Source organism: Aphelocoma coerulescens, chromosome 3 (assembly GCF_041296385.1).
Source record: "Aphelocoma coerulescens isolate FSJ_1873_10779 chromosome 3, UR_Acoe_1.0, whole genome shotgun sequence".
NCBI lineage: Eukaryota > Metazoa > Chordata > Aves > Passeriformes > Corvidae > Aphelocoma > Aphelocoma coerulescens.
In genome coordinates, this window is record NC_091016.1 from 69493394 (window position 1) to 69511290 (window position 17897).

A 17897-nucleotide genomic window follows, 5' to 3' on the forward strand; every position below is an offset into this window, starting at 1 on the left:
TCTGCTAAAACTTGCTCTAACCACTTACATAATGGCTAATAAAAGACATACTACATCTCTCATCTACGTCATTTCAAGAAGCCGAACATATTAATGTCACATAAACCGAGAGAAAATTTACATGAAAAGAAATTAAATCCCTTCCTAATTATAAATATTACATATGTTATCTGGTATATCTGGCTGAAGATAGCAAAAAGATGAATGTCAGCGCACATCAAAAAGATCTGAAATTGGAGACACTGCTTTGGCTTTGTTTCAGTGTGGAATTTTCTCCTTGATGATGAACTATTATTATTATTATTACAAAATAAGTACCTTATGTTATCTCTGTGGGAAACTGGAAAGAGACAGAAGTTTAACATAATTTACATTAAAAAATACAATAATAAATTACTGAATCATGCATTTAATGCTATTTACAGGGGAATCAAAATAATACTCTCTGCATAATAATATCTGGTATCTTGATGATGTTACCACTGAAGTGAATGGCAACAGTGAATCAGGCCTTGTACAATGCTCGTAAGTGTTGAATATACAAACGTGTTTTTCGCTAACATATTCTCTTTTACCAACTATACATACAGCATCCTAAAGATACACTGTACAAAAGAATATAATATACAAAAGATTCATAATTTATATTTTTGGCTTTTTTTGTTGACCACCACTGTCTAGGCTAGGGATATACTCTGCACTAATTAAACATATGCCATCAGAGCAATTTAGCTGTCAGTCATCTTCTTAGGAAACTCATTCCACAGTATTTGCAGTTGTGGCAGTACTAGGTATCAAAGGACCTCCAAACGTCATACAGCACTTATGAAGTGTGCCTCTCAACACACCCTGCAATAAACAGGAATCTGTACAAATGAAAAACACAGGGCTTGTGACAGACTGGTGGCAACTTAGCAGGCAAGTGAGGGAAGCAGGAATAGAAACATTATCTTCAAATGCAAAACATCAGTTTCTTCTTTTATTATGCTTCATTAGGTTCTTTGCATAGAAGATAACTATACTAACCCAAGATTCTTACCATTCAAATAATTCTGGAAATAGCTAAACGTGCAAGTAAATCATATCCCTTTGTCTCCTTCCACAAGGACATCTAGAAGCACACTATACCTCCTGATTTTGGGGAAATTTTCAGTGGCACATCTAATCTGAGAAATGTCCAACTAAGCATGAAAAGTGAGTTGGTCCCACTTCTGAGTAGGTAAATAAGTCCTTTATTCTGAGAAGCTGAAGGGGGTACAGTAAACCAGATAGCTCTTTTCTAATCCACTTTATTTCACACTTTTATCCTTTATTAGTGTCTGTTTCCAAGTTTTTTAGATTTACCATTTTTAGCTTAATGATGTGCCTTCAAAGTGAAAAACTGATTTCTTGAGATCTTCACTAGTTCTAAATTCTCAAAGTCTTTGCTTTGTAAATATAATTTTTAACTTTGGGAAAGTTAAAATCTCTTCAGAATATATGCATTTCAAAATGCCTGCAGTTATATTAAGGTTTAAAAAAACAATTTTTTTTTCCAAAAATATAACTTTGGTGGAATTCAGATGTCACTGAGAGGAGGGTGAGTTAACAGAGTATTATTTCTAATAAGGAAGCTTACATTTAAAGATTAAATTAATACAGTTAAAAAGCCATGGCTGAGAACTATACTCAACCACTTAGTACTGTTTTCTTCTTTTATAAGCTTGCTCATGTAACCTTCATCCAGTTTCCTTTTCTTGCTTTTCATATCGTTATATGATCTAAAAATGCAATTACACATTGTATTAAAATGTACTGCAAAATAATTATTCCTTTTATGATACATATTTTTATTTAGTTTTCTCTAAATGCATAAAACTATCTAACTAAATGTGTGAACACAATGAAAGAAAAAATTATAGTAAAGACTGATGCTTATGCCTGACACTGAATTGACAGAGGAAAATGTACAAAAGATTTTTAATACATAGTATCTTTCTATACAGTAGATCATATGCATTATCCAGCATTATGAGGGTTCAGGAAGATGATTTGGAATGACATTGACCTGGTTCTGTCAGCAGCAGTGAATATCAGAACACAGAAAGGATGTATCCTGGCTAATATTTCATGGAAGCTAGATAAATGTAAATGAAACAAACAAAACCAATAAAAAAAACAGAATAGCAAACCCCTCCCCCCCCGATTGTCTCAGATGTTTTAACCAGTTAAATCACTGAACCACTGATATTCTAGAAGATCTGTGGATTTTTAAATTAGCATTTTAAAATGCTAAAATTTAATTCCAGCTGTCAATATAAGCAAAAGGTTCTGTGAGTTTACAAATTTAATATCTGTCATATACCACCTGCATCCTGTGAATAGTTCCTTATTTCTGTTTTAGAGCAAGTACACATATCCTCAAATTTTCTTGATGTATCTCAAATCTCACTACCTTCTTTTTACTGATTTCAAAATACTACTTAATTAAAACATGCACCTTCAGCATTTTTAGGGATATTTCTAATTAAATTTTAAAGTATTTTTTAATGCCCACTATTAAGGAAAAAATAAACGTAAAAGATTAGTATTATGTACTTTAATTCTTATTTAAAATACTTATTTCTGAAAGTTACTTTCCTAGTCAATGTTAAAGGATCACATAAAACATTCTATACAGTGTCAGTAGAAAAAAAAATCTATGCACATATACCTTGTGTTAAATAATACAGTCTTAGTTAAATTAGTATGAAATAAAAAGTAGGTACACTAGTTTTGCTTCTATGTATTTTAATCACAGTTATATCCTATTTTCTTGCATTTGTGTATTTTGTCAAAAAATCTAATAAATAGGCAAGAAATAACTACCTGCAAGAGAGAATATAGAAGATATATTAATATATTTTATCTATATATTAATATAGTTTTTCCTCATTACTCTGAAATTCACCAAAGTATATTTAGCAGAGAAAACTAACAGTCTGCCTACTATGCATAATCCAAACAGAAATTCCACTGTTTATTTGCTAATTTTCCCCTATACAGTAACAAAACTCTGCAAACAAACCGCATGCACACAATCTACCCCCTAACGGGAATTCTGTGACTCTGAACAAGTACTTTTATCCTTTGGTCTTGTCTAATTTCCCAACAGAAAACAGACCATGATATTACTGCACCGAGAATATGAAGAGTGGTAAAGTACAGTACAGGACTACTGGTTATACGGTAGATACATTAATTATTTCTTTAAAAACTAAGTATTTCAAAGTCTTACCTCTTCAGCTGCTTACAAAGTAGAAAGTATGATGCTATAGCATAAACAACACTTTGTCTATCTCCAAATTAAACTTTCTAGATTGCTGCTGAGATGTGTGAAATGTGAGCTCACCTGCTTACGTAGCTCTGTTGATTTTGACAACTTCATGAAGGTCAGATGTGGTTTAAAAGCTCTTTCTTCTCCTGTCATGATCCCCTTTTCTTGAAATATCATCTTCATAGTCTCTGATGAGGAGAAAAGTGTGTAAGTACAAAGATATTACATAATATAATGTTTAAAGAAACAAGATGATGAGTACCAAAAAGCAGGGAGATTTCTACTTAATTTCAAAGGCACGTATTATTTCTTCAGAGGTATATATTATTTCATGTGAAAATGGTCCTATATTTGCAGTTAATATCAGTTAAATAATGGCAATTAGAAAGCTGTTCATGCTGTCCGATTTTGCTATCAAAATAGGAACTCAACATGAGCACTGTTCAGGAGTCACTCTCACCGGAAGTGTGGGAAACTTCAGGAAAACTCTGAGTATGTAAAAGAATTCTCTATTCAAAAACACTATTCTGTGGGGAATTCTATTATCTGTATTTGGGTAATCTCCCACTCAGAACAGAGGAAATTTGGAAGTGAAAGCTCTAAGTTTTGGCACTGGATTTACATGCCAGCATTAGAGAATGTATCAGGTATGCTGATGATTTTTGTTTGGGTTTTAAAGCTTTAGTTTTAAGCTAATTAATTAGCTTCTAAGCTAATTTCCTACTTTTAATGTACACTTTTATCTGTTTACAGTCCAGGCCAAAGCAACTCTACAACACTGACCTAGTTCACTATTTCCCAACTCATCTGCCCAATGTAATGTTTAATTTCTTGGAAATAAATTTCAGTGTAACTTTTGAATTATGTTCTATGGTTTTTTTAGATTAAATACTTCCAACATGAAAAATTTTTGTTCAAAAAATGGTTTAGATAAAATTGAAAAAAACCTGTGGTAAAAATAATACTGGAAAATAGAGTATTTCTATTACTGAAAAACAGAAAAATTGCAAAACCATTTTGTTCTTTGCAAGTACAACTTCCAATTTTTCACGGGTGTAGGTCTTGCTGACTCTTACAAACAAAATCAAAATAGGGGGAAAAAATTATAAATCCTATCCCATATATATAATCAGCCCTTAACAATGTATGTTCATTTAAATATTTTTTTTGCTTGATAGTTCAACAGTCCTTTTTCTCCCACCTGGAAGAAACAGCATCACACTGGGAAGCAAACAACACAAGTACTGCTGACCTACTTGTATTATTTTAAATTTTGTCTGTGGCAGACATTTCTAAATTTACATTGAATCCCCACTAAGCTTTCTGGCTCCTGTATCTGTTCTCTGAACAGCACAATTTGGGGATCCATTGACATTGATGTTCCAGCAAGGGGTAAATCTTACCTGACCCAGGTTTACGCTACCATGTGATATTGTGACTCAGTCTTGTGCATGGCAGTCTTTTTTTTCCCCTCTGAAAACTCCATTTTTTTCTGCCATCACATCTGAGGCCATGCAGTCTTATCTCACACTCTGCAGTTAGGATCTGTGCTGATGAAGATTTGCAGCTCTCCAGGTGTCCCCTCCTAAGTCCAGTAAGAGCTTAGTATCAGAGCAGAGGTTTGCCAATGTGCCCCTGATCACAGGGCTATGAACCCAGGGATCTCATCAGGGCAGACCGATCACACAGTGCTGTGACTGCGTGGGAATTGGGTGGGACAGCTGGGCACCTACACTTTACACTGCTGAACAGCAACCACAGCCCTCCCTGTCTTCGTTCTGTGCTAAATAGCTTTGTTCAATATGTGTTCTATTTATCTTTCCAAACTCCCCTTTCATACCTGGCAATTCTAATCAAAAATACCAATGAAAACCTGGGTCAGAGGAGAAAAGCACGCAGAGACTGCAGCTTTAAATTTAACAGATTTACGTGTGTGTAGATGTGTGTCTCCATGTTCTCAAGGGCATCAGGCTTCTCACACAGCTTTGTTGTGGCATAGACATATTAAACATCACAGGCTTAAGACATGGGCTTGCTAGGACTACAGATAGACCCAGTTTTGCAGAATTTGACATGCACAGAAAGCATGACATTTTACTGGGTAAGGTAACTTACGAACATAATTAACACAATGTTTCCTTCTTCAAAACAAATGAAAATATAAAGAAATCTGAGTAAGTGGAGGGGAAAAAAAGAAATAAAGACAAATGTTTTCCTGAGAGCACAGTCAAGTTACAAGATAATGTAATGCTATTAATATCCATGAAGCTCTTTGAAGAAGTGGCTACAAGAAGGGATTTAACAGAAACTGGGAAGGATGCATGGATGCTGTGGGCAAAAGAAAGTTCTAGGCTTATGAGACAGCATAAAAGTGGATTTGTCAACTGGCAGATACACAAAAGTTAAAGTTTATGATGGGGATTGCCTAAACTGAAAGAAATTTAGAGGCCAGTGATGAGAAAAATAGACAGATGATGCCCAAGGGTCTTGACAAATGAGTATCCTCCATTTTTCCTCCAGACATTAGCATTACTACTTAGACTGAAAAATCAAACGAAATCTATGTTTTCCTTTATTAGCCTCAGGCTGACTGATGTTTGCAGCTTCAAAGTATACCCTAGAAATGTTAAAGCTATTTTTACAAGCTCAATGACTTCCTGGAACAAATTTTTGGACAGCTTTCAGACTGCCTTTCATGCAGTTTGAAGTACTCTGTAATACCATTTTGTACCTCATTTTATAATGTCAAAATTACTGAATGTCATCTGCCTCTTACATTGGATGCAGCTGAATCCATTAGACAACCCTCTCCACATAATTAGAATGGAAATGTGATACATGAAGCTTACTCAGAGCCAATTTACATGGGAAAAGATCAAATATTCAACAGCTACATCAATATAGAACAATTGATAGTAAAATTGCATATGGAGCCATATTCCGTAATACAAATGGCCATCTTCTTCCCCAAGATTTCATTAGATACAGAAACCTGCTATGTATGTATGTTTACTTCCAGACTATTAATTTCTGCTTGTCTCAAAACCACGTTCCTTCAATTAAAAGGTTTATAATTTAGAAAAAATATTCTGGCTTTTTATTGATTTTTTTTTTTTTTACTTTATGCTTGGAATGAAGAATAGCTGAGCATAGGCAATTTACAATTAGAACTGCCATGTTAAGCCACATTAAAATTATTGAGTTCTTAGGGTTTTTTAAGTGATGGGTCAAAAGGTAAGCCAGAGTCAAGCCAATTTCCCAATAGTTCCTCCACTGCTCCTTGGTTACGTATTAGTTAGGCTTTTCTACAGTGAGCTGTCACTGTCCCAGACCACTGCCATGTATCAGCGAGCCATACTGTTATTTCAAGCACTCATCAGGAGTACGTGTAGGTTGTTCTGTTTCTCTCCATCACCACATACACATACAGAAGAAAGATGAGTTTGTTCATAAAGTAGGATCCATGGAGCAGCTGGGCCAAGCAATCCCTACTTTGTGCACATATGTCAGTACATAAGGTAAGTCTTACAAGACAGTGACAATGTGAAGGCAAAGTCCAAAACTGAAATAGAAGCATAAGTAGAACTTCCTAATAAAACTTGCTTCTTTTACTGGCTTCAATCCATTCTAATACTTCCCATAAATTTTTTATGATCACAAAAAGAAGTGGGTGAGAGTACCTTCTTTTAAACCACAGTAAGCATATTCTTCATTTTAATGAGCTATTTATCAGAATAGAAAGAATGTAGATTAAGATCTAAAAGCATTTGCTGCCCTTGTTTTCAGTATGATTTCAGAGAATCATACTTCCAGTCCCACCTAACTAAAGAGCAGCAATTTGGACTATCACCTTTTTGCTCGCTTTGTACAAATCAGTTGTTCTAATGGAAAATTACAATACCTTTGAGTTTCCGATTTTTTCATCATCTGAAATGACATAAGAACAGCTGACAAGAGGCAAAATTCATTTATCGTAGCTTCAGCCATCTGTAACTAAAGTGAACTAAATTAACTGAATTAAACTATTTCCCTTAGGCTATCTGAAGTGAGGGCAATGTAATTCACCCTCAAATGGATACTAAATGTGTGGTTTCACAATCTTTAAAGAAACACATAAACTATCATCCTTGTCAAAATAGACTGTTCCTCTCCAGCCCCGTGCCTGCCACTGCTCCCATCCTGCATGCCAACAGTTATGTAGCTATACAGTAAACTGCATGGGCAAACTGAATAGGCTAAAAATTAGCTGGCAAAGGTAAAAATGTTAATTTTACCACAGCTGAATTCACCATGTGGCTGCACAAAGGAGTCAGATTGCTTTGGTATGGTGGCAATGTAAGTTTATGCTTGAGTAAAGCTGTAATGTATCTAGAGAAGAAGATGGGCAGTATGACTCACTTTCCATTTCTCTCTCTCTCTAGTGTGGACTGTTAGGAAATCAATTCAGAGAGATTAGACGAAATGTCATTTATACACAACTAAAGTTAAAGAAAATTAGTAAGTTAGTTGTACTGCGTGTCAGCTTGACTGTTGTACTACACTGCAGTCTTAACTGTATTAAAATATTTAAGCCAACAAATCAACATTTCTTAAAAACAAAGGACCAAAAGCAAATGAAATATTTGTATGTATAAACAGAAGAGTAACTTTTCTGTTCATGAAATACAAGCTCCCTCTCATGGTCAGACCACAACATGCATCATTAATCCATAAAATCAAAATCTGCAAATCCTGCAGGTAAAAACCAGGATTCACTTATCCACTTTTATCAGCTTCAAGCAGCATTTACAATATAGTTATCAAAATAAAGATCAAAACAAAGCAATTCATTACCTTTTCCAAATTCACTTAGTACTTGTGCTGGTTTTGGCTGGGGTAATTTTCTTCATAGTAGCTAGTATAGGGTTATTTTTTGGATTTGTGCTGAACAGAGGGTTGATAGTTCAGGTATGTTTGAGTTACTCCTGAGCAGCGCTCGCACAGAGCCAAGGCTTTTCCTGCTTTTCAGCCCACCCCTCCAGCAAGAAAGCAGGAGGTGCACAAGGAGCTGGGAGGGGACATAGCTGGGACAGCTAACCCCACGTGACCACAGAGATATTCCATACCGTATGGTGTCATCCTCAGCATATATAGAGCTGGAGAAAGAAGAAGGAAGGAGGATGGCATTTGTCTTCCCAAGTCACTCTTAGGCTTGATGGAGCCCTGCTTTCCTGGAGAGGGCTGAATATGTGCCTGCCCATGGGAAGTGGTGACTGAATTCCTTGTTTTGCTCTACTTGAGTGCATGGCTTTCGCTTTCCCTATTGAACTGTCTTTATGTCAACCCACGAGTTTTGTCACTTTTACTCCTCCGATTCTCTCCTCAAAATGGCCAGCAAAGAGTGAGCGAGTGGCTGTGCGGGGCTGAGCTGCCAGCTGGGACTAAACCACAACAGTCCTTTAAATATTCTGTGGTGTAGCAAAGCATAAGAAAAGAAGTTTTCTAAAAAGTCCTGTAAGTGTATATGTCACTGTAAGCGCATGATTTCTAAAAAGGTTTTGACAAAGAGTTATTAAAATACTCCTCAAACCTCTGTCAGAACAGTTTAGCATTACTCCTGGTAGATAATTAAATGATGCTAAGGTCTTTTAGTGGATTTTTGGGAAGTAACTAGCAAATCAGAACAAACAGAAGATTCACATTAGCTGTGCTTTTCCTGGACTTTTGTCTCTGGCAAACCTACATTTACACTGGTATTAGCAGACGTGCAATGACCACATGCAGATGTTATTATTATCAAAAAAATTTCTGTATTATTTATGGAACTAAATGGTGTCCTACCATTTAGAAGCTAATTTAACTTCATCTGTTTTCTGTTGCCTGTGTTATCAGTATTTCTCCTTCATTCATCTCCAACACAAAATAACACATGAAATCAAAATTCACCTTAGAACATAGCAGAAGCCATACATAATCTTGAAGTAGCAAAACAGTGATTCTTTAATAAATTAAACTGAGGTCTTTGTAAGAGGTCAAACCAGCTGCACTTCAGAAATGAAACTATTTAATTGCTAAAGGAAACACTGTATTAATAAAAACCTTTTCAATTTTTCCCTCTGTACTGGACGGCAAAGAGGTAGCATGATAGCAGCAGTCTTTGCTACTCTGCAGAATGTCCTATATGGGTTATTGCGCTATTAAAAAATGGTGTGACCTCACATTCCTCAGAGCACAAAAGATAATTCATCAATACTGAAAAACTCTTTTAAAGAGTCTTTCCAAGGAATAGTTGGAATTGCCGGGATAGTTTTAAAGGACACCAGTGAATTACAGACAGTACTGTTCTTTGAGAATTTGTATTAAATATCTGTAAACAACATAGTTTAAGTATAGACTCATAGGCAGATTAAAAATAGGACCAAAACAAGGTAGCATGGAGTCTTTATATCCCATTTACAAATTTGCACTATGTTTTTTACATATACTAAATAAAAAGTTATCAGAGAACAGTACTGTCTGTAATTCATTAACATCCTTTTGAACTATGCAAAGTAGGCTAGGAAATTAAGTATGTAGCATTTACAGTTGTTAAAGGTAAATTAATATTGACTAAATTAGCACCAACTTATCTTCGTGCTCCATTCTCATTTAGTTTGTCAAGAAGTCTTTAGAACACAAACTAGATAGACAAGTTGTACCTGCTATTTCTTTAAGTAGTGTTGTATGATCATTTTCTGCCAAATTCACAAATCCAACTTGATTTCTGAAGTGATCAATTCCTTGAAAAGATAAATCCACTCTTTTTCCTTTCAGGAGATTGTCTACAAAAACCTTGCTGTCTGAAAGAGCACCAACTGCTCTGTCAAGAGGAAAGAAAATATCAATGTCAAATATATTTCTGCTGTTAATATTGCTATTAATAATTATATCAAATGCAACAAAGGTTTTTTAGTATCAATTTATTATCTACTATGGTACTTTTGCACTAATTCCTATCAATACAGTTGTTGTTGTTGTTGTTGTTATTATTATTACCACCACCTTTTTATAAAGGTAAAGTGGTTCATATGCTGTACTGTAAAATCATACAAACAATAAGGCAGATTTATCAGTGGGTGTAATTCCTCAAAGAGTTTAATCTCGGTCCTCAAGGTGTCCAGATACTAAGATGACAGTGTCCCTATTACTTTGTGCATCCCATTTAAATAAGATGATTACTCAGAAGTATTTCGTTTTTCATTCTTAAATTAATTAACTTTTTTCTTCTCCTGATAGGCCAAATGAACTAAAATTCTGCTTCATTGAGTGTTAGTTAAATTATAAACAGATGTAAGTGACATTACATATATGATGATAAAATTATATGGAAATTACAACTAAGCTCATGGAGAACTGTTATTACAAGAGGTACTATCTCAATTTCCGCCTACTTTCTGTAAGAGCTAAGAGGCATGTACACAATAACTGCAATAACAGGGTACAAGCCTGGTAACCTTTTAATAATCAACTTAGTTAACCACATCAAGTGTATGTACAATTACATCAAATAATTGTTTTGACCTGCACTTAAATTGATTCAAATGCTAAACAAAAACCACATAAACATTCCTATTGTTTTCTAAAAGATGTCTGACATGTCACGGTTTTAATTCTATTCAACAAACCTGAATTTAATCTTTTCCCCAAACCGATGCAGACTTTATAAACGCTAGATGGCAGTAATAGGTTAAAAACGCTGAAAAGAGGCATTTTTACTTTTTCTGTTCTAGCTGGATGAAAGCAATCACCATGATTTCTACAGCAGGTTAAATGATTTCACTGAAGCCTAGACAATTACAAGAATCTCTACACATTTCCATTGTGTTTAACAAGGTGGACTCTTGATGTGAACTATGCATTAACTGGAACCTCGGCAAAGTTAAGAAACACACGAAGGTTGATTACGTGACAAAGTATCCTTCATTGATAGAGCTCTCCTGTGGTCTTTTTAGAAGGGTTTAATCTATAAGCTAGAAGTACTTAAGCTCCTTTAAAACCATAAACAACAATGCCATTACTTGTTCCTCGGCAAAGACATTTTACTTTAAGCATAGTCTCTGTCACTTACCTACCCTCTTATCACTGTTGGACAAGCCTGTTCCTGTGTCTTCCCTACGTGGTGTACTTCAAGACCTTTCAAAAACACCATCTAATACTGGTTCTACCTGTCAGATTACTTCACATGTAATCAGGCATAGATTTATTTATTTATATGTATTTTTTATTAACATGAACCTAAAAATTGGTCCAAAACAAGTACAGATATTTCAAATACACTGCATCAAATTAAGTTAAAGCTTGCAGAGGGCTTTAAAGTAGTGATTAATGCATGTCTCTAAAATCCATCTCTGTATTTTTTTATATATGAGAGTTAGTCCACAGAAAGTCATGGAAAGCTCTGTTCCTCAGCTGAACAAAGATTTATATTTCCATACTGTAGGGTCTGCTGCAGAACTCACTGACCAGCCCAAGTCTACCCGATGAGTTCTATGAAAGGTCAATCCACACAGTGCAGTGTGCTTTCAGTTTAGCACTGTGGCATCGAAGATTTAGTTCTACTTTTTCTTTTATATATAATCTTGCAAACACTAAAATATGTAGAAAAATAGTTGTCATCTCACTCTAGCTATCTTGTCTTTTGTATTCTATCCATCACTTTATAATATCTAACAATTGCTTTGTAAGAATAATGCACAAGGACAAACATTTCCACTGAAGTCAATAGCAAAAACCACAACAGTGGCATATTTTTGTTATTCCATACCAAATAGTATTTAAAATGCCAACTAGTAATTACACTCAGTGCAACTAATCCACAGAGATACCCAAAAAGTTTACAAGCACTTTGATCTAAAATGGAAAAAGGAAATGAAAAAAAATAATTAAACAGCATATTCTAAGTGAATACAAGCTAGAATTATAGAAGCAGTGACTGTTTTCTTTCTATACTGCTGTAAATATTGTAGCACTTAAAATTCATGAAGTTTCTTTTTAGAAATTTCTGAGTTTTAATTTTGATTACTTGTTAGAAAAAGCAATCTCACAAAAAAAGCCAAACTCAACTCTTTCAGTTCTGTTATTTGTAATGAAAAGGTGAGATTCACAGAGTCTTTGACAGAAACTAGAAAGAAAAACTTGACACTATAATCTCATAACAAGGCATTTACTGCGAAGGCAGACATCGTGATTTCTAGCACCTGATCCCATGACTATGCATACAGTTAGCATAAAGTAGAATTTCTTGGCTTGAAGGGAGTGCTGCCATGACTCTTTGATTGCTGTCTTTCTTTCTAGTTTCAAAATCTCACATTCTTGATTTCATACAGTCCTACAAAAAGACATGTATAGTGTGTTCATGAAGGCTAGACAACAGTCAGTCAGTTAGGAAACTTGCATGGGAATTTCAGGTCTGGATTTCCTTAGAAAGAGTGGCCTAGAATACAGATCTTCCATTTTCAGGGTGAAAGCTGTATGTACTAAAATACCACACAAAGGGCTTTGTGCTGAATTGAATGTTATGTTTAGCACATTCTTATCACGCATTTGACTTCAAATAGCATTCAACACATTTCATTTCTGTATAGACAGAGGCACTATTGTGCAAACAGTTGAAAAACTGTAGATATCTAAGTAACTTAATGGATCCAAACCTAAGGATCTGTGAAACCTCAGATACCCAGTTGACTAGCTGCACTTTGTTTGAGAGATTACTCTCCCCCTATATAACACTTTTGCCAGCCTGGATCTTGGTTTCTTTCCATTAAAAATTGGTGAAGCAAGAAAAAGGAAAATTCAGCATTTTACTCTTTGAGTTCTCCCAAAAGATTAAACAAAAAACATCAGTTATGATTTTTTTTTTAAAATCCATTTAAAAGAACATGCAATCTAGAATACCTGAGGATAGCTGAGCTAGAAACCTACAGGAGGCATCTGGCCAGGGAAGGGGTGAATCTCTGAGGAAGCTGCTGCTGCCTAGAGGACAGTCCTGAGTGGCTGGACTGTAGAGTTCTGCTGGGAGAGGCAGAGAAGAACTCTGTAAGTCAGTGCTTAGGTGGCATTCAGACAGTGATAGCTGAGAAGGGGCTCATAGAGTAGCGGAATATTCTGAATTTAAGAATATTTGTTTTGGTACACAGTTTTGGACTCTTTAAAAAATACTCATGAGGAGGCACATATGCTTTGAGGTATCATCCCACGTTCCCTTTTTTAAAAGTTCGTACTTCAAACCCTTTCCAAAAAAATCTTACATAAACAGCTGGCGGTTGTTCTCACCAATTTACAGGTGCTATCACAGTTTGCTCATCAACCAGGCAGGAAGAAAGTTCTGTACTTTCTCCAGGGAACTAAAGGCACATGGAGAGGGGAGGGAATCTACCAGACCTAGTACCCTTTGCTTGCCTTTTTATTCTCTGTTCCTGGCTGTTTCTCTCCCCTGAGATCAGACTGTTGGAGATGAAGATGCTGACAGATTTCTATCTTCACAGGACAAGGAGGAGTATAGAGGTCTCAAGGATATAGCACTCAAAGAAAACAAACGTGTAAAAACAAGGTAACTGATTTAGATATACTGATCATTATTTTTAGGTGTGTCAAATGCTTTCAGCCCAAATACTTCTACTTGTTAGAAGCATGCCCTTGACTACCAAATGGTTTCTACATTATATCTTGGATTCTCACCTTCTTACGAGCAATCTGCACTTTAACAGATTTTTAATTCCCCTGTCCCCTATATCAAAACATTGTTTTAAAAGGATTACTTTAGCAAACACAAGATCCGTGCATGCAAGTTCAGCACACAGTAGGAAAAATGCATACTTTGTTCAAAGCTTATGACATACCAGAAGTTATGAAAATGGCTAATAGTAAGATTAGCATTTTAAAAACAACATGAATTAAACGTTCAGTAACCCTAGTAAATTAGGGCTGTGCATTGCACAAAAAAGTGTCAGTTAACCCTTCTAGTCTTTTTATGAACACATCAAACAAAAATACTAGTATATACTTAATTTACTTAATTTACTCTAAATACCTACATGCTAATTTCCTCTTCACTGGATAAATGCATCACTAACATGGTGACATGCAATGAGCCAGAGCGAACCATTGCTTTGGAAAGCCTTTGATCCTTTTGTATTATTGCATCTTGGACAGCCTGAATACTGCCAGTAATCTGGGAAGAAAGACACAGAAACAACAGTTAGCCGCTACAATTACTGTATCCCATCATGCAAATGAACAAGAAAGCACACAAACTAAAAACAAACGTTTATGTAAAAACCATTCTAGCAGAAAAAAGTTTTATCCTCTGACAAAGCTGTGCTAATTAACCCAAGTGAACCCAAACTGGGTACAAATGGAGTGATTAATAAATCACTGGACACTCCCCATCACATCTTAATGGGAGTTTCCTTCCGTAAGGATCATAAACTCCTGAAGCAGATTAAGATCATCCAGTTTTACACTGCCATTAATACCAATAAAAGGCCTCTTCAAGGAATTTCTCTGCCCACTCTGCTAAATTTTTATCTTGCTATGCGCAGAGAAGTGACTGGAAAAACTGATCTGTCGGGGTCCCTGCCCCCCTGCCATGTGGCCCTGGGAGAGGGGCCCTGAGGGGAGGCACGGGGTTTCCCTGCTCCTGGTCAGCCTCATTCCCCATTGGTTGTTTTGTGTTCCCCTGTGCGGACAAGGACCCTCGGGTCCCGTGATTGCCTCAGTTCCTCAGCAGAGCCCCGGCCATGCGGCTGGGGAAATAAACATCTCTGAAACATCTACCAAGAATCCGTCCATAGCTATTTCTTTTCCACGGGCCTCGTTGATTGATACACGTTGCAGTATCCCCACTGTAACACTGATCTTTGCAGGACTGGGCACACACAAAACCAGAATATTCAATAAATAATTTGTAGAGATATCTGATTTGCAATTCTGATTATATTGTCCAATAGACAGATATAATTTATCTACTCCCTTCAAACGTATTTAGACAAATTTCCTTACAACATATATACAGCTCTAACTACATAACTTACTCTTTAACAATACTGGAATTACATTTTCTTCACTGAAAATTATTTATATGGTTCTATATGCTCTATAAATTGTATCCAAAATGTTTACTGTGCTTGACATTATGCTAGTTTTATTGTAGCAACTTATAAAACAAAACACCAAAAACCTTCAACAGTTTTTGAGTATGTTAGTGGAAATTAAATCAAATCCAATAAACTTGACCATCTGACAAAACTAATTACTTCTTAAAGCACAGTGAGCAAAGACATTACAGACAAATCATCTTTGGTGTATAAAGTCTAAAAGAACCATGTTGAAAACGTCAATCTCATTTTTTTGTAGTTTACTTATTTGAAATTCAGTGGTGAATACTTCACAAATGTACTGTACAGATTTTACTTTTGTAAGATAAGCACAAACTAGCTCTTAGGTATAAAAGAAGCATTGATAGATTTTGGTAGCTCTGTTAATCATAAGGAACACATAAATTTCCTGGAAAAAAAAACACAATCTAATGGGAGTGTTCAGTATTTTTCTGACTAATTTCTTAAGATGAGTTTTGCCATGCAGAAGTTTTACCTAATGAGCCATAGATATCTAGTAGTGTCATAAAAACATAACTAAATTATAACTTAAAGGAACCAATCTAGGAAGGGAGGAGGAGGGAAGGTAAAAGCTACTTGCCAGAAAAGGTGATACGGTATTTACAAAACCACAAGTGTCTTAAGTAGTGTAGGACATATGAAGAAAATTCCACCAACATTTTATCATAAATCATGTTGTAATAAGACTATCTTCCTTCATAGGTCAGAATTGACCTTATCCTGGATAAATAACAGTTTCATTGTCTTAGATACAGGACAAATTTAACCCATATTTAAGCAAAAAACTGGTAAACGTGATCCCCGCTAATTACAATGTATTGACTGAATAATTATTTAAGGTTATAAGCTAAAGCAAAAAAAAAGAAACAAAACTCAAAAATTAAATAACTGTTATACTAATTACAATTTTATTCCATTTTCAACTATTGCTTCTAAATTTAATTTGCACCTGTGAGCTGGCAAAGGAAAAAATATAAATGTAAGTGTACAAGCCCTTCACAGTACAGAAAATGATGTTGGACTGTGTTATCATAGCAGTAAAAACCAACCTAGCTCTGAAAGAGACCATTATTACTCAGCATTTAGTTTAGCAGCCAAAACCCCACATCCCTGCACCCCTATAGCTCCCTTCAGTAGTACTTCCACACAAGCATGATCTTTCATGGCTCGCTCTTTTGTGCAAGTGCCAATGGCACAAAACCAGTAGGAAATTAATACCTCTGAGATGTCGATTTTTCTGTCCAAAACTGGACAACAGGTTGAAAACCCACAGCGGGTTCAAGACCCAAAAAACCTCAATACAGGCTCACAGCTGTAAAAACTCCATGAGGAAGCCAAGCTAAAAACGTAACAAATAACATGGCGTTGGAACAGGGTTAAGTCCAAAGACAACCAGTTAGCAGTTCCAGAGAAAAGTTATTGCTGAATCCACCAAGAAAGTATGAAAAAGCCTGCCTTTTGGATACAGGTAAAATAAAAAGAAGGCTGAGCACGTTCTCTCTTTCTGGCTGAATGACAATGCTCTACACAATCAACATTATTTGGAAAGAAAAAAAAACATTTTCAAGTAAGTTTTTTTTTTTCTTAAACTTCAGAAATTTGTTTTTAAGATGTTTTCCCTGAAGTTATGTGATCAAAATGTAACACAACAGCTGTTGAACAGGTGTGCCATCACAATGCGTATCACAACTTCGGATTTGTTCTGTTTTCTCCAATAAATCTACAGTGCAATTAACATTTGAGTGTACTATCAATTAAGCAAAATAGGACTCTTCCAACACTGTATAACAAGATATGACCCACCACATAAATAAAAACTTTAAATTGCTATTTAACCTGTTATTTAGATCATCTTACAAAGTATTATTTTACATTTCAAGTGCTATCATGCTATTGATTTTTACTTGAGATGTCCTAACTTAATTAAAAAAACTGTTTCAAGGCAGATCACGCTTAAAATTCCCCCCTCTGAATTTTTAAAAAAACGTTCAAAAAAAAAAAAGGCCTCAACTACTGATTTCAAGATCTCCTGTCCCATTACTTGAAATACATTATTCTGAAGGGTAACAGAAAAACAGTTTTGCTTATTGCAAAGATACTACTAGGAAGTAAATACAAAGCTTTAAAGATTTAACAGATCAATAGTACTTATAGTCAAGACTGGAGAACCCTGAAAGGCTAACCTACCAAGTGATATCATGTAAATCATAACTTAAAAAAAAAACAAAACCCCAAACAAACAGAAAAGGATACAATAATCATAATCCATTTAACTCTTTTTGCACAAGTAATAATGCAAAGTCTGTATAAATTCAAACTTAATGGAACAACATTTTTCATTTCTGAAGATTCCAAACAATTAAAATGAAAACAAGGAAACTGTTCATTTTCCAAGAGGAACAGTTGATTAAATGTTTCAGAAATATCCTTTATTACAAAATTTCCTCTGTGTAAAGCTTAAGTTACTA

The 17897-nt window shown here is 35.3% G+C and overlaps 1 protein-coding gene across 2 annotated transcripts in view; it reads right to left on the bottom strand.

The window, feature by feature from the left end:
- AKAP7 (A-kinase anchoring protein 7) overlaps positions 1-17897 on the bottom strand; it is an 83634-nt gene that overhangs the window by 56162 nt on the left and 9575 nt on the right. For both annotated transcript variants that reach the window (XM_069010764.1, XM_069010763.1), the window contains exons 4-6: positions 14347-14483; positions 9973-10133; positions 3371-3483 (exon numbers count right to left, since the gene is read on the bottom strand). In XM_069010764.1, the coding sequence (XP_068866865.1) occupies positions 3371-3483; positions 9973-10133; positions 14347-14483 (411 nt within the window). The remainder of the gene's footprint in view (positions 1-3370; positions 3484-9972; positions 10134-14346; positions 14484-17897) is intronic.